The sequence below is a fragment of the Heloderma suspectum genome, chromosome 3 (genome assembly GCF_057233095.1).
Source record: "Heloderma suspectum isolate Gila_16-S chromosome 3, 16-S_ref, whole genome shotgun sequence".
NCBI classification, from domain to species: Eukaryota; Metazoa; Chordata; class Lepidosauria; order Squamata; family Helodermatidae; genus Heloderma; species Heloderma suspectum.
This window is the reverse complement of record NC_139460.1, coordinates 265,507,226-265,530,489: the sequence shown is the minus strand read 5'-3', so window position 1 is coordinate 265,530,489 and position 23,264 is coordinate 265,507,226. Positions and strand designations below refer to the sequence as shown.

General features: G+C 43.4%; 1 protein-coding gene across 1 annotated transcript in view; it reads right to left on the bottom strand.

The window, feature by feature from the left end:
* Window positions 1-23,264, bottom strand: part of NGEF (neuronal guanine nucleotide exchange factor) — a 90,362-nt gene that overhangs the window by 7,041 nt on the left and 60,057 nt on the right. The window contains exons 8-12 of the mRNA XM_084846790.1: window positions 21,065-21,217; window positions 13,612-13,741; window positions 12,639-12,713; window positions 7,402-7,491; window positions 3,020-3,183 (exon numbers count right to left, since the gene is read on the bottom strand). Coding sequence (XP_084702916.1) covers window positions 3,020-3,183; window positions 7,402-7,491; window positions 12,639-12,713; window positions 13,612-13,741; window positions 21,065-21,217 — 612 coding nt within the window. The remainder of the gene's footprint in view (window positions 1-3,019; window positions 3,184-7,401; window positions 7,492-12,638; window positions 12,714-13,611; window positions 13,742-21,064; window positions 21,218-23,264) is intronic.

Here is a 23,264-nt window from a genome sequence, read left to right as displayed (position 1 = left end):
AAAATAAAGGGGTGAGAATCATTAGTCATAGACTAAGGAGTTGAAAGATGGGACAGAGAAGCAGCCAGAATACATTTCTTGTAGGTGAAACACAGAGATCCTCTCTGAAAAACAGAATAATGTATGGCTTGATGTCCAAGGAGTATACTACAGGTTAAGCTATAGCTGGGTGTAACAAAAACCTTACAATCCCTTCTCCATTGGAAGAGATGATTTATATCTAAAAAGGGACAGGAGGGAAGAGAGTGCTTAATTTTTCTTGTGCCAGTTACTTTTCTTCTAAAACTTTCCCCAACCTAGGCACTTTTTGTTGTTGTTGTTGTTGTTCAGTCGTGTCCGACTCTTCGTGACCCCATGGACCATAGTACGCCAGGCCTTCCTGTCCTGCGCTCTCTCCCGGAGCGTGCTCAAGTTCATATTCATTGCATCCGTGATGCTATCTAGCCATCTCATCCTCTGCCGTCCCCTTCTCCTTTTGCCTTCAGTCTTTCCCAGCATCAGGGTCTTTTCCAGGGAGTTTTCTCTTCTCATTAGGTGGCCAAAATATTGGAGCTTCAGCTTCAGTATCTGTCCTTCCAATGAGCACTCAGGGTTGATTTCCTTTAGGATGGACTGATTTGACCTCCTTGCAGTCCAGGGCACTCGTAAGAGTCTTCTCCAGCACCACAGTTCGAAAGCATCAATTCTTCGGCGCTCAGCCTTCCTTATAGTCCAGCTCTCACAGCCATACATTACTACTGGGAAAACCATAGCTTTGATTAGACGGACCTTTGTCGGCAAGGTGATGTCTCTGCTTCTTACTATGCTGTCTAGGTTGGCCATAGCTTTCCTCCCAAGGAGCAAGCGTCTTTTAATTTCATGGCTACAGTCACCGTCTGCGGTGATCTTGGAGCCCAAGAAAGTAAAATCTGTCACTGCTTCCATTTCTTCCCCTTCTATATGCCAGGAAGTGATGGGGCCAGATGCCATGATCTTAGTTTTTTTAATGTTGAGTTTCAAACCAGCTTTTGCACTCTCCTCTTTCACCCTCAACAAGAGGCTCTTTAGATCCTCTTCGCTTTCTGCCATTAGGGTGGTATCGTCTGCATATCGGAGGTTGTTGATAATTCTCCCAGCAATCTTAATTCCGACCTCTGATTCATCCAACCCGGCGTTTCTCATGATGTACTCTGCATATAAGTTAAATAAGCAGGGTGACAATATGCAGCCTTGTCGTACTCTTTTCCCAATTTTGAACCAATCGGTTGTTCCATGTCCAGTTCTTACTGTTGCTTCTTGTCCCTTGTACAGGTTTCTCAGGAAACTGGTAAGGTGGTCTGGTACTCCCATCTCTTTCAGAATTTGCCACAGTTTGTTGTGATCCACACAATCAAAGGCTTTAGCGTAGTCAATGAAGCAGAAATAGACATTTTTCTGGAATTCTCTTGCTTTCTCCATGATGCAGCGAATGTTGGCGATTTGATCTCTAGTTCCTCTGCCTCTTCTAAACCCAGCTTGTACTTCTGGTAGTTCTCGGTTCACATACTGCTGAAGCCTAGCTTGTAGGATTTTGAGCATCACCTTGCTGGCATGTGAAATGAGCGCAATTGTGCGGTAGTTTGAACACTCTTTGGCGTTGCCCTTCTTTGGAATTGGAATGTAAACTGACCTTTTCCAGTCTTGTGGCCACTGTTGAGTGTTCCAGATTTGTTGGCATATTGAATGCAGCACTTTAACAGCATCATCTTTTAGGATTTTAAATAGCTCGGCTGGAATACTGTCATCTCCGCTAGCTTTGTTGTTACTAATGCTTCCTAAGGCCCACTTGACTTCACTCTCGAGGATGTCCGGCTCAAGTTCAGTGACCACACTATCATGGCTATCAGGGACATTCAGATCTTTCCTGTATAGTTCTTCTGTGTATTCTTGCCACCTCTTCTTAATCTCATCTGCTTCTGTCAGGTCCCTGCCTTCTTTGTCCTTTATCATGCCCGTCTTTGCACAAAACGTTCCCTTGAGATCTCCAATTTTCTTGAAGAGATCTCTAGTCTTTCCCATTCTGTTGTTTTCCTCGATTTCTTTGCATTGTTCATTTAAGAAGGCCTTCTTGTCTCTCCTTGCTATTCTCTGGAGGCACTTTTATCTCCTGCCAATATTCAAGAGTCCTTGTTTACCTTGAAAACATTGCTCTGGAAACTAAGCTGCTGAACAGTGGGATGTAGATGAAAAGTGACTAGCAGGGGAAGAGTTGAGCACTTGCTTCCCTCCCAACATTTTTCTGATGCAAATTGCCACTTACCAATGACCCTTTGCCAAACAATTTAAAAAAGGGACAATGGTAGGGAATTCCCAGTTTTAAAAATCCAGGATGATAGGGTACAGACTTGCAAATTTGCTTAATGCTGCAATGATTGAGATCTATAAGATTTGTCTAAAGCCTTTTGTACAGCTGGTCTGCAGCAAATCAATAACTTATAATCAAATAACAAAGAGTCTTGTGGCACCTGAAAGACTCTGGGACTGTTCACAGGACGGGACAGCCTACCGTGGGTTATTTAACGAACAATGAGGCTGTGACATGTGCAGGGTGTGTGCGGCCACTATTTTGAATACACAACCCTTGCTCGGGAGTTGTCATATTGTGAGAACCCAGTGAGCATGGGTTATACTAGGTTTAAACAACCCTCGCAAAACTCATGCTCTGTTTTAGGGTTTAATCCTGTTTTGTTTAACCCTCATATAACCCATATTTGCTGGGTTTGAATGACATGACAATCCCCAAGTGGAGATTGGATATGCAACTTGGCACCTGTGGGTGCCACGTCTCGTTATGGGTTAAATAACCTATGACAAGCTGTAGTGTGTCATCTGAACATGGTGTCTGTGGTTTTTGCTGCAATAGACAGCTACCCCTCTGGAAATTGTTACAATGATCATCAAATATTATCCCTGCCTGGATTGTTGAGACTTGCCCAATTGTGAAATACTATAGTTCAGGATTTTGTAGCACAAATTCTGCCTCTCTGTGTTTCAAACTCACCCAGCAATTTGTCTGCAGAGCACTAGCAAATCATTGAAGAGGAACAAGTAGATTTCTCGGAAGAGTTTCTTTGTACGAAGGGTACGTGATGTTTTGGGGCCATTCATCTGCTGGAGTTCTCCCTGCTTTAGCAGCCAACGGGAATGAGAGATGATGGGCACAGACTAATGAAGGAAATAAAATAATAATCAGGAACACTGCAATACAGCACCTTATATGAATCAATCTGAATTCACTGTTCAGCGGGGGTGGTCGGGATGGCCTTCCTAAAGTGTATGCAGCCCATATAGCAAATATTCCAGAGTTCCAAAAGAAGGAATGCAGTTTCAATTTTTAAATCCTGCCACAGGGAATACTACTACTAAGATTTATTAAGAACCTGAAATGAACTAGATGCTGTACAAAAATAGAATGTACAGCCTATTTTCAGGCTTACAATCTGATCAGTTACATAATGCAATAGAAGAAAGACAGAGAAAGAAATGATGGAAGATGGAACCAATGAAATAATTAGGAGAATGCTAGCAAAAAGAAATAGATTTTAAGGGATTCCTTAAAAGCTTAAAGAGATCTAATTGACCAAATCTCAGCAGAAAATATATTCCAGGCACAGTGAGTATGTGATGAATGAACCCTACATTCTGAACAGAGCAACAGCGACCCCTAGAGTTTCTGCAATCATTCCACTCCTCTGGAAGCCCACAACAGTCAAATATCCTACTCTTTTTACACAATCTCAGCTAGTTGAAACCAGCTAGTCCTTTTGCAATGCAACGTAAGTCAAGAGTCATTACGGAGGTAAAAGCAAACTCTAAATCATTTTCTCACTGCCTAGCTAGAATGCTTTCATCAGAAATTGTGTTTCACTCATGATTGCTCAGACCAGCCATCTCTTTCTATCCAGCAGCTAGCTTTTACCTGTCTCAAATGACCATAGATAGATAAGTGAAGTAACACCTCAGTATTTTGTCTCTTGGAACCATCTAATCTAGTGTCCAAAGATGCTTTCTCTCAGGCCATTTGCTTTACAAGGAACTCTGCACATGCTCTGGAACTCAAAATTCTATTCAAATTGGTAAAAGTTGACTTCATTGATTTTTATTTGGAATTCTGTGTGCATGATTATTGATTTTCCTTTTTATTCCTCCAACATCTTTCCCCAAACAAACTTATTTTCATTCCTTGACATTTGGATGCATTGGCTTTTTTTTTTTAAAGAATGTCTCACTAAAATCTTCCCCAGGTGCTAATACTGTACGTTCACAACATTCTGTAAGATTTAGCATTCTCTGAGCAAGTAAATCCAAAGCACCTTTATTTTTCTTCTACAGCTGGGGTTAAGGGAAGGGTCCTTGCCAATAGGGCTTAGAATCTCCTGAAGCAGGTAGATAGATTACAGCAGGGATGGGCAACATCAGGAGGTCCCAGGGCCATTTCATTCCCTTCCCCCTCCCCATGGGCTGCACCTCTCCTGGGTGCCAGGATTTAAAAAAAATGGTATTCATAGTGCTTCTGTAGCACCTATGGAGTGCTAAAGGGGTCTAATTAGCTTGCAAACAAGCCTTCGGTGCTCTGTAGCCACTACAAATACCTTTCCCCCCAGTTTTCTTTTTGCAGAATTTGAGCAGTGGCAGGGGATACAGAAGTGTCTGTGTGCGTGTGGGGGGGGGGTTACATATCGCCGACCCCTGGCCTAGAGTGTTAGGCAAGGATCAGGCTGTGGTGACAGCCTATCAGTAATTCCTTCTTGGGAACTCCTTACAAAAAGGAGGTCTTCTGGTAAGGGAAAGTTCTACCACCACTACACCCTGATCATTCACACAGTAGCTAGAGAAAAAGAACTCAAATGAGATAAAGATGTGGAATACCTGCAGTCAAAAAGATTAAAATAATGTGAAGAATTAGAAAGGTACAGAACACTAGGCCCAGGGGGCAAATCTGGCCATGTCCCATTCCCCTGGCCCCACTACTTTTTCCCTAAGCACCAAATATTTGGTGGTTCTGTGGCTTTTGAATGGCTTTTTTCCCATTCTAAAAGGATGAAATGCTTTCTAATCCTAAGGCTTAGTTACTGGCCGAGCTTTAAGCTAAAATATGCTGGTATTTTTGGTAATTTTGGCCCCATGCCTTTTGCCTTTGGCTGCACCCCTTTTCCTCTTGCCTCACCCACCACTGGAACGAGGCCCCTGAGAGCTTCTCTGAAATGGAATTCAGCCCTTTAGCTGAAAGAGGTTCAACAGGGAACAAAAGAATTAATATACTTAAAAGTAAATAACAACTTAGATATTAAAAGGATGTGGCAACCAATGAAGAGAGAGCAATAAAGGAGTAATGTGATCACATTTCCAAGCAGAGGCGTTAAGCTGAGCAGCCAAATTAAGACTTAAATCCAATGTCCTGCAAGCAGACTTTCTCATCCCCTCCTCCCTCCTGTGCCCCAAACCTTCTCTGGGGGGGGATCCCCAAGCCTCTAAAGCAAATGGAGCAACCCCTGCACAGGGAGGAGGAAAATCTGTGTCTGTTCCAGTGGTACAAGGCAACCACTGGAGTCAAGCCGAAAAACTGAAATAAAGGGCCTCAGATAGGCCCCATGTAAACCAATGAGTAAGAAGTATAGTAATACAAATAAGATAAAGCTAAAGAATTAACTAAAGAATGAGACAAATCAACAGAAGGGGAAATAATAAATTTTAGACAGGTTATAAAGTTGATAGTGACATGTTTTGGCAATAGAAGAAATATGAAATTAAAGGAAAGGCAAGAATCAGATAAAACTCTACATTCTGAGCAATAACATTAGTGATACCAGCAACAGGCACAAATGAAACAGAGAAATCAGAAATATATGAGAGAGAGAGAGAGAGAGTCCTGAACTCAGTTTTTAACTAGACAAAGAATATCCGAACAATGACTTTTTTTTTTAGAAACAGGAAAATCACAGTAGGAAAGAGATTAAAAATATACAAAAGAGGATAGCGCAAAGCAGCAATTTAGTATAAAAACAAAGGAACCATGTCAAGCACACAAGTAGTACATTTGAAGGAGCCAGAAGAAAGATCAAGAGAAGCGGGAGAAAATGAGGAGACAATGAGACAGTGGCAAACAACTATGAAGAAGAAAACTGAATGGAAAGGATCAATGGAGGCTATTTGATAGAAGAAACACTGTGTAGCCTTGAGGAGATAGAAATGGAGGACAAGCAAGGTAAGGATCAAGCAGAATAACAATAACAATGAGGGTGTGTGTCCATCTGTGTTATAGTGCAACCCCCCACCCCACTCCACCCCCAAACAAGAAAACCCCAAGAGGATTAGCAGTAAATGGTGCTCCTCTCTCACTTGTGCCCTGCTGGGAGGAGCCTGGCAGGGTTTTCAAAATGTTAGAGTGCTCTGACCAAAGACAGGATTGCACCCTACATCTGGATCCAACTCTACGAATTACCATTAGACCTTTTAATGTTCTTTGTGACTTGAAGGGAATGACAGAAATGTGACGCTGAACTTATTCCAGACCTTCTCTGCATAGCCAGAATTAATTTGGCAGAGAACTGCAAAAAGACAGCTACACTTAAGCTTAAAAGCTATTTGGAGAGGATCTGCAGATAGCTGAGATTGACAAAAGTGACAAATTATATTAAACTATGGGAGGCGTGCCAAGCAGATAATTTTGTGAAACACTGGGTGCTGTTTAATGAAAAGCCTAAAGATAAGAATTAACTGTATATTCTATTTTGTTATAAAAAGTTATTATTTTCCCTTGTTCTTCATTCTTCTAAGGTTTTCGTGTAACCGTGTTTTCTTTTTTCTCATATATATTCCATAAAATTTTACAATCAAATTAATGTAAAATTATATTAGTCAGCGCTAAGGGATACAGACAACACAAGGGACTGTTGGAGCCTATTTCACGCATATAATCTGTTACACCCTATTCACATTCTACATGTATCGCAGTGCTTCCAGACAGAAGGCTCTTTAGCACTACCAACCAAAAGAAATTGTCCAGCTATTCCATCTTCCCTCCATTATGGATTTTTTTGCAATAAGATGGAAGAAGCAATAGATGGGGGATGTCAACATATGGAACCTCCATAAAATTCCATGTTTGAGGCAGGGTGATTGCATAATAAGAGCTTCATCTGGAAGCTCAGGTGATGGAAAAAGAAATTGTGGTGACATTTGTGTCCTTAATAGTGGTAAAAGAAGCCTGGAAAACTGAACTCTGACATGTAGTATCAAAACTAGGGCTGTTCTGTCTAATACTAAATTAGATTACTGACTAAGGTAATTATGGACAAAGTTTGTGCTAAATTTATTCCATTATTTTGCTCTATGGCAGATGTCTGTTCCCTCTCCTCAGGATTTACCAACCTATACTTATACCTTGATCTTAAATTCTAACTTCTTCTGGATGCTGATCATCTGTTCCGTACGGCTCATCTTTCTAACACCTTCATTACATGCCTTCACCACCTGGAAGAAAAGAAATGACAGTGCTTCAGAATTAGGATTCCTTGACCCAGGGTTATGATTTGGAGCTAAAGCCACAATTAATATGAAGGAAATCAAGCCACTTGTACCCCTGCTGGGAGAAGGGGAGACACACAGATGGAGGGAAACAGGGACTAACTCTTAATAAAAAACAAGCAAGCATCACAGGAGTTTTGGTTTGGTAATACTTAGTTTGTCCCCTGGTTGGTCAGAGACTGGCCTTAAACAGAGGATGTCAGATGTCAATGGCCTGATTCACATGACACACTGGGTGTGCTTCAACCCACAGTGAGCTGCAGTGTGTGCTGAGCAATATTTTGAATAAGCAACCCCCAATTAGGGAAATGGGGGGGGGGTTGCCATGTCATACGAATCCAGACACCTTGGGTTATTTGAGGGCTAAACAACCCTCACATAACCCCGCTAAAAACCAAGGTTTGTACAAAGGTTGTTTAACTCTCAAATAAGCCACGGTGGCCAGCTTTGCACAACACAGCAACCCCCTGATCGCCCTGATCAGGCACATTCAAAATGTTTCCCGGCACACACCATAGCTCATCGTAGATTAAACTACCCCCAATGAGCCCAGCATGTCACGCAAACTGGGTCAGTGCCTGCAGGCCTGAGCCACCTTCTCAGGGTGCAGATACTAGCCCATCCTGAGTGTGGGACAGGGTTGGGTGTTCAAGATCCACTAAGGCCCTCTCCCTCCACTGTCTGCATTGTCCCAATTGCTTTCATTTTTCAGAGCCAGATTTCTCTCTGATGTGAACACAGGTTTCCACAAATTGATTCACCAAGGATTGGAAAGGTTTTTCCTGGACTATACCACTACAGGTGTGACACGTGTTTAAATGCTCCTTCATTGGACAGCTGTTAGAGTTTCACATATTATAAAATGGTTGGGCAGCGATTGATTAAAAGCCATAATTTCTCTAGGAAAACACACATCACAAATGCGGGAATGAGTGGCTTGTCCCATTTAAACAAAAATATTTCTGTGTAAGCCTTTTTAGGTTACAAGTCTCAATATGCTTTGCTAAGAAATATGGTCCATTGAAATCTCTGAGACTTCCTTTAAAGTGAAATGTTTACCGTTAAGATGCCAGTCCTGCTGATGCTGAGACTGATCTACAGAACCATTTTGGAATGAAGTTTAAACATGCATTTTTAGTATCGTAAAATTTTACTTACAAGAGCAGTCAATCTCTCTGCTCTTGTAAGGCGGCTTTTTGCATGCACCTTTACATATTTTTGAGGGTTCTCTGTCAGATAGTAGAGCAAAATATGATGTTATGACAGTATCACATTGAGCGTGGCATCACCTGTGGGGTCATTATGTTCATTTAACTCCATACACTGAATTTGGTAGGAGTAATAATAACACACTATTTCATTAGAGATTCACAGTTATGGCATACAGCATAACTGAAGCTACAGGAGGCACTGAATCCTGTTGGGGGCCTTCTCTTCCTTCTTTCATGCTGGAAGAGATTTTCTTTTTCTTATCCTTCATTTCTATGAGGATTGTATCCAATGTCTCTATAAAAAGCTTTACGGGTCCTGGAGATGGGTCTGAGATCCTGGGTCCACCTCCCAGTGATGTAGTCAAGTATTCCTATGTGCTGTGATGTTCACAGCCATAGCTGGAACTGAGAATTGAATGGCACCCTGTGAAGAGTCTGTGAGGAAGGAGGTTAAGAGGGCAATCTTGTGTTGCTCATCTTTGGTTTCCTTGGGAGGACTCTCACTGAAGAGGAATCTAGCTGAGGCTAAATTCTTGGCTTGTAGGAAGACGGCCCTGCAGATGAGGGAGTTTGTGAGGGAAGCTCTGAGTGCTAAAGTAGAGGCCTCGAGATGGTGGCATAGGGATACATCTATGCACTTGTCACTTTGGTCTTTGTACAGGCCATTAGGATTGGAGGGTAGGACTGTTTGTGAGCATAGCCCATTCCTTCTGGATGAGTCTGCTGAAAACCCCTGGAAGGGGAATGGAGGATTGCTTATTGTCTCTTTGGGAGAAGACAGCCTTGTTCCCTTTTCAAAGACCCCCTGCAGAGCTGTCTCTTTCCTTACATTCCTCCTTCAACTCCAGCACCCTAAGGACCTTGGGAAGGAGCTTAGAGAACATGTTTGGGGAGAGCAGATGTTCATGACCAAGATCTGCCTCTCCTTAGAGAGCGATACCTGACTGGATTTAGAAAAGCAGTCAGATTGGTCTGATGCAATTTAAGGAAAAGAAGGGGGCTACAGTGATGACTGGCCCTTCGGGATTTTTTATGCATTGGAGCTTGAGCTCTGGTGTTCCCCTCCTTGGTTACTGGGTCAGTTGTCAAAGGAGATCTGGTACTTTTCTGGCTCAAGGTTAGGAGAGAGCTCTGGAAATTGATCTTTGTCTGGATATCGCCCTGCTGCTCAAGCAATTACATCAGCTGCTGGAATGAGAACACTTAGATTTGCTTCCTTTTCTTGTACCGTTTTGCCACTGTATTTGAATTTCCAGGTCTCCCCCTTATCCCCACCAAGGTATTTCCTGACTTGGGCTTGGACAATTTCTGGACTCCTTTGAAAACAGATTTTCTAGCCCAGTCAAGGAGATTTTCCTGAGCTACCTCTCCCCAGATATCTGGATCATCCCCTTATAGATCCAGGTCATCACCCTTACAGATCCCTCAGTTCTCACTGAGCCCATGCTCTGGGGCCTGCCTCCATAACTGCTTTGTATAATTGTAATGAGGCCTGGATGGAAGGGCCAACTGTGTCACAGTGAGGCTAACTTCCCTAGTGGTGAGAATGTGTCTCTCCTTGCTCACTGTACTCCAAGGCCATGGAGAGAATGGCAAGTGGGAGCTCATGTTGCAGCGGCAGTAGATCTATAGTCATGCCACTCTTCATGAAGTTGGGCTGCATCTGCATAGCATCCTCTTCGCTCCTGTCCTGATTAGGGTGGGGAGGAAAAGCTGAGGCAGCAGGAGGATTTGGTTCCATGAATTCCCCACTGATGTCCTTCTCTCTCTCTCTCTCTCTCTCTCTGTCCTTGTCTTTTCTCAGACCAGCAGGAAGTGGGGGGAAATGAAGCTGTGGGACCACTGGATGTCCATGAAGCGCTGATGTCTCATGGGAGGCAGGGGCAGGTAGGGAAAAAGAGACTGCTCCAAAACCTCACTGCCCAGATAGGCCAAGGGTGTTCCATTCCCTGTCTAGAGGAGGTGGGGAGAGAGATGTCTAGGTTTTGTTTTGCTTGGTGTGAAGAAATTGGAGACCTGCTTTGCAGTAGCCCTCCTTCTGCTACCAAGGCAGGGCCAGTCTGGGGTCAGAGAGGAAGTCCCTTCACTTTATAGCATTATTTCTTGCAGACAGACCACGATTACCAGAGGAGGTGCTTCCCAAAACTCTTAAGTCTGGCCCACCACAGAACCTCCAGAGAATAGATGATACTTAACCTCTTGCATGAAGGATAACAGGTGTTCATCTTTGTGCGCTGCCTTTCCAACTACATTTTGGGTACCGTAAGCCAAAGTGCAATATACTTTGCATGTTGGGCCCGATGAGATAATCTTTATTCTGACCCAGCCCACCATGTGGAGGGGAATGCAAATGCCCTTCCTACCCACCCAGCGTGCCTTTCCTGCTCTGTACGTCTACCTGAGAACAGAATATCTGTGCCTACCTCTGTATAGGCCAAACATTGTGCCATGGATTACCAGATTTTTTCCATGGAATTGACCGTGCAATTTTGGCCTACATGTGTATGGTGTATGCAGACCTTCTGTCTCCACATGGGTGGGCAGGGACAATGGAGGCAGGGCTACACTATGTGGACAGGGAAGGCAGGTGCACTCATACTCCCCTGGTTCAGCTTAATGTTAAAAAGCATATTGTACTTTGGCGTGGCCCAAAAATATGTAATTAGGTAGGCAGCACACATGCTCAGAGGCCTTTTACAAGGGGAGCTCAAAATGAGCTGAAGCACTCGTAAAAAGGCATCTCATGACCCATGCAATTTTGGGTCAGAAAAATAAATCTGCAGTTCTGGATGAAACCTGACCTACTAACAGTCTGCTTCAGGTAGCAGCTAATTAAGTTACGGCTCTCCATGGATTCCATCACCTTCAAGTGTCTGACAAAAGCTTTTGCACTCTGAAGTCTGAGGCAACTTGTCTATAGAAACTCTTTTCTCCAAAGGCCTTCTTATCAAACACTGAAAATGTGCATACAGTTAAACATGAACAGAGCAATCCAAAGGGCCCAGGGAGGGACAGAGCAGCAGGTACACCACCAAATCCCAAGCGCTGCTGGCTCATGCTGGCCAGGATGGAAGATGAGGCCCCTCGGGGGAACTGTGGGGCATTAGAAGCAGTGGATCCAAAGCTGCCAGTGCCCCATGCCTGGACCACCCACAAAACACCTCATTTGGGGGCTTTCTGCCTGCTTGGGCACACTAGGGGCCTCTGCCATGGCAGAGCACCCCCCATCCCATCAGTGAAGCTTCTCTCTGCTGACAGAGGGCCACCTCCATTACCTCTTAACACCCACCAGCCATCAACATTGTGGGATTAGGATTGCAAAGTAAATTCCTGCTCAGCAATGCTGACCTATTCAGAGGGCCTTCTTGGTGGTGGCCCCCCAATTATGGAACAATATCCCCAACAAGGTTCGCCTGGCACCGACATAGTCATCTTTTTGGTGCCAGGTTAAAACTGCCCTCTTCTCTCAGGCATTCAGCAGCATATGATGAGTTTTTAATCAGGTCCTGGATTGTCTTTGGTTGATTGTTTAAAAATTGTTTTTAGATATATGTTGTCTGTGTGTGTGCTATCTGTTTATATGTTTTTATGTAAATGGTTTTGAACTTTGTATAATATATTTTTAATTGTATTTCATTTTTGTGAACTGCCCAGAGAGCTTCGGCTATGGGATGGTATAGAAATATAATAAACGAAATGCCTGTTCAGACACTGGTTACAATAGTTTGCTTTAAAGCAAGAATCAAGGGAGAGAATAATTTTATAGTAATACAACCTCAGCTACTTTCCTTACTTTTACCGCATTTAGGTTAATTGAATTGCTCCAGAAAAGCATGTGAAAAACCTAAACATTCTGACAAACGTAAGGTAGCCTAGACTTACTGTTTCCAGTTCCTTGTGAGCTTCGAGGGCAGTGATTTCACGTTCAGATTTTTCTTCCACTTTCTTCAGGATATTCTGCACAGGAAGAAACAGGAAGGAAGTTATTAACTTCTATACCTAGTTCATACTAGAGAAAGTTGAGAGATGGTAGGTCGATAATGTTGTTAAACAGGTTCTACTTGAATATATCTATAATAATAACAGAAGATGTGTGTATGTCTGGCTGGCTGTCCGTCCATCAGTGCCATAGTGCCAATACCATGACACCTAGACACCTAGACACTTGAAATAAAGGGGAACGTAGAGGTGTGCACACCAAGAGGATACAAGTATCTTAGGGTTATTTTGTTTTTTAAATGCATTAATTTAAATGTGCCATGAGATGGAAGTCTGCAGTAACAATTTCAGCCACTAGGGGCAGACTTTCACAACCAGCACATCGTTTTGCAGTCCATACACTTTGAAGCCAGGGGAGATTAGTAGGATGAGGGACACAATTATACACATGCCCCTCTCTCCTGCTGTGGGGCAGTCCCGCCCCCCACCGGGAATGGAGTAGACAGATCCCTCCCTCAGCGGGGCCTCAGGGGGCTATGGGGTGCACCATGGCAAGGGCCATGCCTAGGGGTGTCAGCAGGCAAGGCTCCACTCAGACGGGGCGGGCACAATGCATCAAATTCTGGCAGCTGATAAGTTTGCTTGAAGGCTTCATTATATCGAACTAAAGGCTATTCAAACCTGTACACATCCAGGTCTGTTCGCTCATGTGTAAGAAAGGGGAGAGAAGTTAGCATCACTTTTTTGTCATTATATTATAGGCTGTTTAGTGATCTATTCCCCCCGGCCCCAAGGAATGTTCCTCCATGGCTTTTCCTTCCCCATTAAAGTTCTTCAGTCTCAGCTACTCAACCGTGGACATGGTAGGGTGGTGCTCAAGTAAAGGATACCAGCAGAGTTCAATGCGTTGTTGTACCTGCACCAGCAGCTTCAGCCTAGTGATCCTTTGAAAAGGCAAAATCAGGAAAGATGAGAAAGGCAGGCCTTTGCATTTCGGATCCAGTTCCAATTGTGTGATTACCTCCCGGAAAGCTGGCTTGTCCTGGCTGACAACAGAGACAGATGGAGAGTGGTGTTTGTTATTTCCATATATTTTAAACCTGTGTGAGTAACTGACCTGCTTTATGTGGGTCCTTTATTCCATGACACTATGGTTATTTGGCTCTGAAAATTTTTGAAAAAAATATTAGCACCAAATGAATTTGGGTTTAAGGTTGGGTCTATTTATAGTGTCTGGGAAGGGAAAAATAGGCTTTTAATGTGCAAGCCAGAGTAATGGTTTCACATGTGTAGCACATACATTCTTAGCAGCATATGCTGTGTGTGTGGGTGTGCGTGAATGGGGTGTGTGTCCAAGTAGATGAGTCAGAGGCATAATTATACATCTTTACACAGTTAGATTTTTATGGTAAGGTGAAATACATATAGTCATAGGAACAAGGCCTTCCATACAGTGATTTAACCAAGCTAGACCTAGCTGGAAATGACAGGATGAAAAACTCATCTGCCATAGGAGGGAAACTACTGAAGATCTGCCAGGGTCTTCAGGAGTGAGAATTCTGCTAGTGCAAATTGAGCACTACAGAAAAACAGCACATAATCTTTTGTTTATGCTGCAAGGAAGCTCACATTATTGGGTTCCTCGTTGAGTAAAAGGGTGCCAATGCGAGGAAACTGTTCTGTTCTCAACTAGTGTATAATATGTGGAAACCTCTGGAATAAAATTATTAAAGAGATTATTAAAAGGAACAGAGCTCATAGGATCAAGTGCACTAGTCCAAGCATCAGCATGAGAAGAAGACAACTCAAGCCAGGACCTAACTCCAGCTCAAGGACTGACATAGTGGATGCTGTTCCTGGTGCAGCCCAAGCCAGCAAAGCCATGCAAAATGCTTTTCTAAGGCAGAGGAAAGAAGGCACGGAACTAACAGTAGGCCTTTGAATGAGCCCTGGAATTGGGAACAGGAGCATGATTATGCACCACATACATGACTGAGAAAAGACTGAACCAAATTCCACTTTAGCTTTTTCTGAAACAGTTCATGCTGACTCCATTTTCCTCTTCTGTTGTTGCTTTGCACTCTGTTATTGGGGCAACTTCAGTTGGAGGGATAATAAGGAACCCAGGGGAAGTCCTGCTTGTCTTCTAATAGGGGTTTGGTGCCTCTCACACTCACAATTTGAAAATCAGTGCATCTTGATCAGAAGCTGATGAAAAAGGGCTGAAGTACTGCACTATGCTAACTGTAAGATTGTGTTTGATCTTATTTACTAACTTCTACCTCAACGCTCTTTCCAGTGTTGTCTATGTAATTTCCTGAATGTGTCATTCCTACGTGAGAACTATTTCTTCAGCTGAAGGCAACTTTAATATCCATCCCTTGTCATTACAGATCTCTAAAGAATACTGATACAAACGCCTGCTTTTAAAGCACTTGACAAGAAGCTCCTCTATGTGTTCAAGCAGCTAAATGTTTCCCAGTTTTCATTATCCTTCTCTAAATGTTTTTATCTTAACATTTTTGCAAACTGTCCAATCGCTTCTCCCTTACAAAGGCCCCCAACAAATTCAGACAGTTGCATTGAGAAATCTCGTTAGAAAGCCTAGCAGACCACATATATTTAAATCCAGCAAATTATAGTTAAATTTAAATTTGGAAGACTACAAAAGCATCCAATAAGGTGGCTTCTTAATTTTTTTGGACGTAAATGATATATTCCCATTGTGTTCTAAGCATTGTTAAAATAACTATTTCTCAGATATGGGAATGCTGTAGAGATTATCCAAAGCTGACTTGAAAAAAAATATTCTACCATATTGCAACTAAACTACATGACATTGTCTTGCAAAATGCATATTAAAATATAATTGAGGAAACAACTAAAACCAGATTCTGCTTTTGATGCAGGAGTATAACAGATGGAGAAATGTGACTTTTAGACTGTAATCCTAAACACACATCCTAGGGAGTAAGCCCCAGTGAACAGAGTGCTGTTCCAGTGCAAGCTGCTCCAGCTGGTCCAGGGACTACAGAAGCAGGCAAGCTCCCAGAGAGCGAGCGAACAGAGCGAGCGGACAGGGGAAGCAAACAGGAGTTGGCCAGGGGAGTTCGGCAGGGGAGGTCAAGGGGGAGGCCCCTAACATTTTTTAAATTATTTTTATTTTTTATTTTAACTAACTTTTTTCCATTTATTTGTCTTGTAACACACACTTTCACACCAGTGGGACTCTGCTTTTAACCTCTACTGAGTAGAGGAGCAGACACAGGCTAGTCTAGAACAATCACAAAGCTAGACACAAAAAGGGAAAAGAGGCTATGGAAGGACAAGACTCTCCAGTGGTGGTGACCTGCAAGGTGTGTGCAATGTTTGTTTTCTTGCCTGAGAACAGTAGGCACTTGTTGCCTACACCTGCAACAAGTGCAAGTTGATCACGCTGCTGGAGGAAAAAGTAAGTGGACTGGAGCGGCGACTGTCGACCCTCCGGGGAATAAGAGAACACGAAGAGTTCTTGGACAGAATGGGGGAACTACAGCAGCAAAGGGAAGACCAGAAGCTTGAAGAGCAACAGCAAGATGAGGCAGTGGGAAATGCTGAGGTGAAGAAAAATGGAATAGAGGATACTCCTTGGAAAAGGGTGACAGTTAGGAGAAGAAGAACTAGACGCCACTCTGCACCAGTGGAAGCAGTGGAGCTGTGGAACCGATTCCAGGTACTCGCGGATGAGACTGGAGGACAGCCTGCAGAGGAAGAATCACAGGGGAACCTGCATGAGAGTGAGCAAGAGGCTAAAGGTCAGTCAAACAGAGGCGATGAAACCCAGGCCTACAAGAAGAAGAAGAGAAGAGTGGTAGTAGTGGGAGACTCCTTGCTGCGTGGGATCGAGACCCAAGTATGTCGCGAAGACCCATGGACTCGCCAGGTATGTTGTCTCCCGGGAGGACAGATTAGAGATGTGACTGAAAGGTTGCCTGCACTCATAAAGCCCACTGACAGGTATCCCTTTCTTCTCATCCATGTGGGAACAAATGATACTGCCAAGCGGAGCTACGAAGAGATCACGTCAGACTTTGAAGCTTTGGGAAGGAAACTCAAGAACTTTGGGGCCCAGACAGTTTTCTCATCCATCCTTCCAGTAGTTAGAAGAGGGATAGAAAGGGAACGAAAAATACTCTGGGTGAATGACTGGCTACGAAGGTGGTGCCGATGAGAGAGATTTGGATTCTGGGACCACGGGCTATACTTCCTGGAAGATGGGCTGTTGGCTAGGGATGGGTTGCACCTCACAAAGGATGGGAAGAATGTGTTTGGCCACAGCATGAAGAACTTCATCAGGAGGGCTTTAAACTGAATCCTACGGGGAAGGGAGATGTAATGTTGGGGGTAACAATGGACATAGGCGCATGCACTGCAATGGAGAGAACAGCTCTGATAGTGCCCAATAATAGTCTTCAGACACATGTAGGAAGAAAGCCAGACTATGAAGCACATGGTCTTCGATGTCTATATACTAATGCCCAGAGTATCGGAAACAAACAGAACGAACTTGAACTCTTAATACAAGAGGGAAATTATGACTTGATAGGTATAACTGAGACTTGGTGGGATGACTCTCATGACTGGAATACAGCAATTGAAGGATATAACTTGTTCAAAAAGAACAGGAGGAACAGAAAGGGAGGTGGGGTTGCACTGTATGTGAAAAATACATATCTCTGCACAGAAATACAGGAGGAGGAGCTTGGTAGCCCCATCAAGAGCATCTGGGTTGAAATAAATGGAGCAAAGAATAAAAGGAACCTGGTGGTCAGAGTCTACTACCGGCCACCCAATCAAGGAGAAGACGAGGATGAAACTTTTGAAAAGCAAATAGCCAATGTTTTAAGGAAGCATGATATAGTAGTAACGGGGGACTTCAATTTCCCTGATATTTGTTGGGAGACAAATTCTGCAAAACATGCCCCCTCCAGGAAATTCCTGACTTGTGTGGCGGATAACTTCCTCGTACAGAAAGTAGAGGAAGGAACTAGAGGATCGGCTATCCTTGACTTGATCCTAACCAACAGAGATGACTTAGTGGATAAAGTAGCAGTTACAGGAACTCTGGGGGAAAGCGACCATGTTGTACTTGAGTTCTTGGTTCTAAGGGAAGCAAAAGCCGAGTGTAGTCAAACGCGTACCCTGGATTTTAGGAAAGCTGATTTTCATAAACTCAGAACAATGATCAGTAAGGTCCCATGGCAAGCGATGCTAGCGAGAAAAGGAGTCCAAGATGGGTGGGAGCTTTTAAAAAAGGAAATTCTCAAGGCACAATCACACGCAATTCCAACAAGAAGAAAAGGTGGAAGACAACAGAAGAAGCCAATGTGGCTTCACAAAAAGCTTAGGGATGTCCTGAAAACAAAAAAAGGACACATATAGGAAGTGGAAAGAAGGCCAAGTAACAAAGGAAGAGTACAGGCAGATAGCACAGAATTGCAGGGATGGCGTCAGGAAGGCTACAGATGAGAATGAGGTGAGGTTAGCGAGGGATGTTAAAAACAACAAAAAGGCTTTCTTCAGCTACGTGCATAGTAAAAGGCAGAGGAAAGAAATGGTGGTTCAGCTATTAAATAAGGATGGAAAAATGATAACAGATGACAAAGAAAAGGCAGAGGTGCTCAATTCCTACTTTGGCTCAGTCTTCTCCCAAAAGAGGGTCTATGACCCCCTGGCAAAGGAGAAGTACAGGCTGAAGGGGCAGGATTGCAACTTGAGATCGACAGGCATATGGTCAAGCAACACCTCATTACTTTGAATGAGTTCAAATCTCCAGGGCCAGATGAACTGCATCCTAGAGGCATAAAGGAACTGGCAGAAGAACTCTCAGAACCGCTGTCTATTCTCTTTGAGAAATCATGGAGGACGGGGGAAGTGCCAGATGACTGGAGGAGGGCTAACGTTGTCCCTATCTTCAAAAAGGGTAAAAAGGAGGAACCTGGGAACTACAGACCAGTCAGTCTGACATCAATCCCTGGGAAAATTCTGGAGCAGATCATAAAGCAATCCATCTGGAAGCACCTTGACAACAATGCCGTGATTACTCGAAGCCAACATGGATTTGTCAAAAACAAGTCCTGCCAGACAAATCTGATCTCATTTTTTGATCAAGTAACCTCCCTTGTAGACAGTGGGAATGCTGGAGACATCATATACCTCGACTTCAGCAAAGCTTTCGACAAAGTGCCGCATGATATCCTGATGAGCAAACTAGCTCAAAGTGGGCTAGATGAAACAACGCTCCGGTGGATCCACAGTTGGCTACAGAGTCGGACTCAAAGAGTGCTTATCAATGGGACCTTCTCAAACTGGGGAGAGGTAACGAGTGGGGTACCGCAGGGCTCAGTCCTGGGCCCAGTGCTCTTCAACATTTTTATTAATGACTTGGAGGAGGTGGTGCAGGGAATGCTGATCAAATTTGCAGATGACACAAAATTGGGAGGGATAGCTAATACTTTGGAAGACAGAAACAAAATTCAAAGTGATCTGGATAGACTGGAGCGCTGGGCAGAAAACAACAGAATGGCATTTAATAGGGACAAATGCCAAGTTCTGCACCTAGGAAAAAGAAACCAAATGCACAGTTACAAGATGGGGGATACGTGGCTCAACCACACTACAAGTGAGAAGGATCTTGGAATTGTTGTTGATCACAAGCTGAATATGAGCCAACAATGTGATGTGGCTGCAAAAAAGGCAAATGCTATTTTGGGCTGCATTCATAGAAGCATCGCTTCCAAATCCCAGGAAGTACTAGTTCCCCTCTACTCAGCACTGGTTAGGCCTCATCTGGAGTACTGTGTCCAGTTCTGGGCACCACACTTTAAGAAGGATGCAGACAAACTGGAGAGGGTTCAGAGGAGGGCAACAAAGATGATCAGGGGACTGGAAACAAAGCCCTATGAAGAGAGACTGAAAGAACTGGGCATGTTTAGCCGTGAGAAGAGAAGACTGAGGGGAGATATGATAGCACTCTTCAAGTACTTGAAAGGTTGTCACAGAGAAGAAGGCCAGGATCTCTTCTTGATCATCCCAGAGTGCAGGACACAGAATAATGGGCTCAAGTTACAGGAAACCAGATTCCGGCTGAACATCAGGAAAAACTTCCTGACTGTAAGAGCAATACGACAATGGAACCAATTACCTGGGGAGGTGGTGGGCTCTCCCACATTGGAGGCCTTCAAGACGAGGCTGGACAGCCATTTGTCAGGGATGCTCTGACTTGGATTCTTGCATTGAGCAGGGGGTTGGACTCGATGGCCTTGTAGGCCCCTTCCAACTCTACTATTCTATGATTCTATGAGTGGGATGGACTTCTGAATAAACATGTGTCGGATTGCACTGTTAAATAATTGTCATTACTCAAAGAGTAAGCATTGTTTTAACTGAGAATTTTAGGAGTATTACATCCACTATAGATCAGAAATTTAATAGATCAGCAATATTCAATTTATTGTAATAAATTTTGCCTCTTTCCACTTGATAATCAAGGGTTTAAATAGGATTGCAATGTTGTTCAAATAAACAAATGCTGAAAATGGAGTATATTTTTTAGCTGCTTCTACTTCATCATAAGAAACAGGAATGGTAACAGGTTGACAATCCAACACTGAAAAATCTTTCCTGCAGTGTAGGCAGAAGTTAGACAGATACCTAGTTCAGATCGCACATCTCAGGCTGGATCCAGAACCTGCCTTCCACAAGAGGAAGGAACCTTCCAGGAGAGGAAGGGCTCTGCTTGCAGAAGATCCCTCTGCCTGAACCCTCCCCCCCGCCCGCCATACCACAGTTCATCCCATTCAGGAGGGTCTTCTGACACTCTGTGTAGCATTTTCAGGGAGTTAGAGGGGCTGCTGTGGGAAGGAGGGAGCAGGGAATTCTACTTCCATCAGCACAGGTGATCTAGCATAAATCTGGATCCAGCCCCTCATATATGCACTGAAGTGCATCAAAAATGACATTGACCTTTAGAAAACCATTAGGACAGACATGCAGGACAGATTCCTTCTTGTGCTGATGGATTCAGCCATCCAGCACAGTGCACCACAAGCTCATACTTTCAGTGATATTTTGTAAAAATTGTGCAGAGCGGGCTATGTGACGGAATGAACCCATTCCAATCCCCAGGTTTCTGACTAGTTGTCTATCTAACTCTTTTTTCTAGTGTGAAATGGGATCAGAGCGTGAGCATCTAATTATACTTTGCAGGAAAACTGAGTTCTTAAAACACTGGTGAAAATCAGCTCCCGAATGCTAGTTGGTCTCAGTTGCTGTGCTGTAGTTGAATGGATTTAATAAGCAAACCATACTTGAATAATAATTACACTCACAGAACTTGCTTGTAAGCTCTCTCCTGGTAGGTCTGGTTGGAGACATAGGTTACATACACTGAGAAATGGTTAATAGTATGCTGATATACAATGTCGCAGACATCTGAGATTACAATGTTCTCTTCTACCCGCTTCTCAAGATCCAAGAGGAAGCTAAATGAGAAACCCAGAATTAATCATTGACATCAGTATCTAGAACAGACATAGTCAACAAACACAAAGAAGTAAGAATTAAAAGAGAGCCTTCTTCGGTTTCAAAATTTTGCTTGTTTGGGGGGCGGGGGATCAAATACAGATTCTGAAACATGTTCATTCTTGTTTGTGCTTGCTGAAAATGATTTAATTTTTTGTTCTATACGTCTATGAACTACATGAGAAATCATTAACTGTTGGTTCAAAAATGCTCAGGGAATGTATCTCAGAGAATGTAAGCTAATCCATGGCTATCGGTTTTGAGGAAAATCCAGTTATCTTCATTTTATTTGAATGGAAGAAGTCTAGTTGATAAGTTGCGCAACATCAGCAAGAGGTATTTCACCTTGGTCTAGCTTCCCACAGTGAGACATGCTACCCTTTAGGGAAGGAATACTGAACCTCTTTCAGCTGAATTCCATTTTGGGGAAGTTCTCAGGGGTCGCATTACAGTTGGTGGCTGCGGTCAAAGGCAAAAGGACTGGGGCCAAGAATGCCAGAATATTTTAGCTTAAAGCTCTTACTGCTAGTAACTGAGCCTTAGAAGAGGCATTTCAACCTTTTAGAATGGAGGAAAAACTCACCAAAAGCTGACAAATCACCCAACAATCAGTGGTCAGGGAAAAGGAGGTGGGGCCAGGGGAAGGGGTCATGGTCATCTGGGGAATCCTGAAGGAATGGATTTGGCCTTCAGGTGGGCTGGATCTGGTCCCCAGGCCTGAGGTTCTGCACACCCTGCTTTAGGGGGACTATGGAAAATTTAATGAGAGCTTGCTGAAGAAATTTCAGCATTCTTGTTTTTAGATCTGATTAGTTAATGATCCATCTTGCCAATGTCTTTTATGAAATAAAGCTTTATGCCCCCTCCCAATGAGTAGATGTAGCTAGAAGTGTTTGATTTCTACTTCTAGACCTGTCAAATGTATACATGTGCCCAGATGTCTCTGATTTCCAGGAAGAGAAGGTAGCTGTATAGGTGAGGAAGGAATCCTGTCATATGTATAGCGAGGACAGGAATGTGCGTGCAAATACATCTATGTAAGTGACTGTGGCGTTCATGTCATAACTGCAATAAAGAATCCAATAGAAACAGGCAATGAAAGCCAGAAAATCTGTGACTTATTTTTAGTTCAAATTTACCTTGGATTAGTACTGATCTGAAACTAATTTAGTCATAAGGTCCCAGGGCATGGTCTGAAGGCACATGATAGCTACCTTGCTAAAGCTAAGCAGGTCTGGGTCTGGTCAGTGGCTGGAGGTGGGACCACCTAGGAACTGCATTTAGCCACCTTGAGTTCCACGATGGAAGAAAGGTGGAATATAAAATAAATAAATAAATAAATAAATAAGAATATAAGAAAAGCCCTGCTGGATCAGGCCAAAGGCCCATCTAGTGTAGTATTCAATTCTACAGTGGCCAGCCAGATGTCTATTGGAAGCCCACAACCTGCCTGCTCGTGTTCTCTAGTAAATGGTATTCAAAGGCATACTGCCTATGATACTGGAGCTAATGTATAGCCATTGTGACTAGTATGCATCCTCCATAATTTTGTCTAATCACCTTTTAAATCTGTTTAAGTTGGTGGCCATCACTAGATCTTGTGATGTAGCAAATTCCATACTTTAACTTTGTGCTGTGTGAAGAAGTACTTCCCTTTCTCTGCCCTGAATCTTCCACCATTAACTAACTAGCATAACATACACTGAAAACATATATTAATAAAAATGTTATCAGAATGTGTGTGAACAGAATTCTTAGTGTACCACCGTGAAAATGCAAGCTTCCCACTACATGAAGGATGAAGCTGCTATCATTGTACTGTCCCTTTTCTTTCTGGTACCTCTACCCCAGGGGTGAGAAATGTGTGGCCTTCCAGTTGTTGCTGGACCACAACTCCCATCAATCTTAGCCATCATAGGAATGATGGGAGTTGAAATCCAACATCTGGAGGGCCACATATTTCCTGTTGCTGCTCTATCCATTCACCAGGGCACAAAATGACTGCAT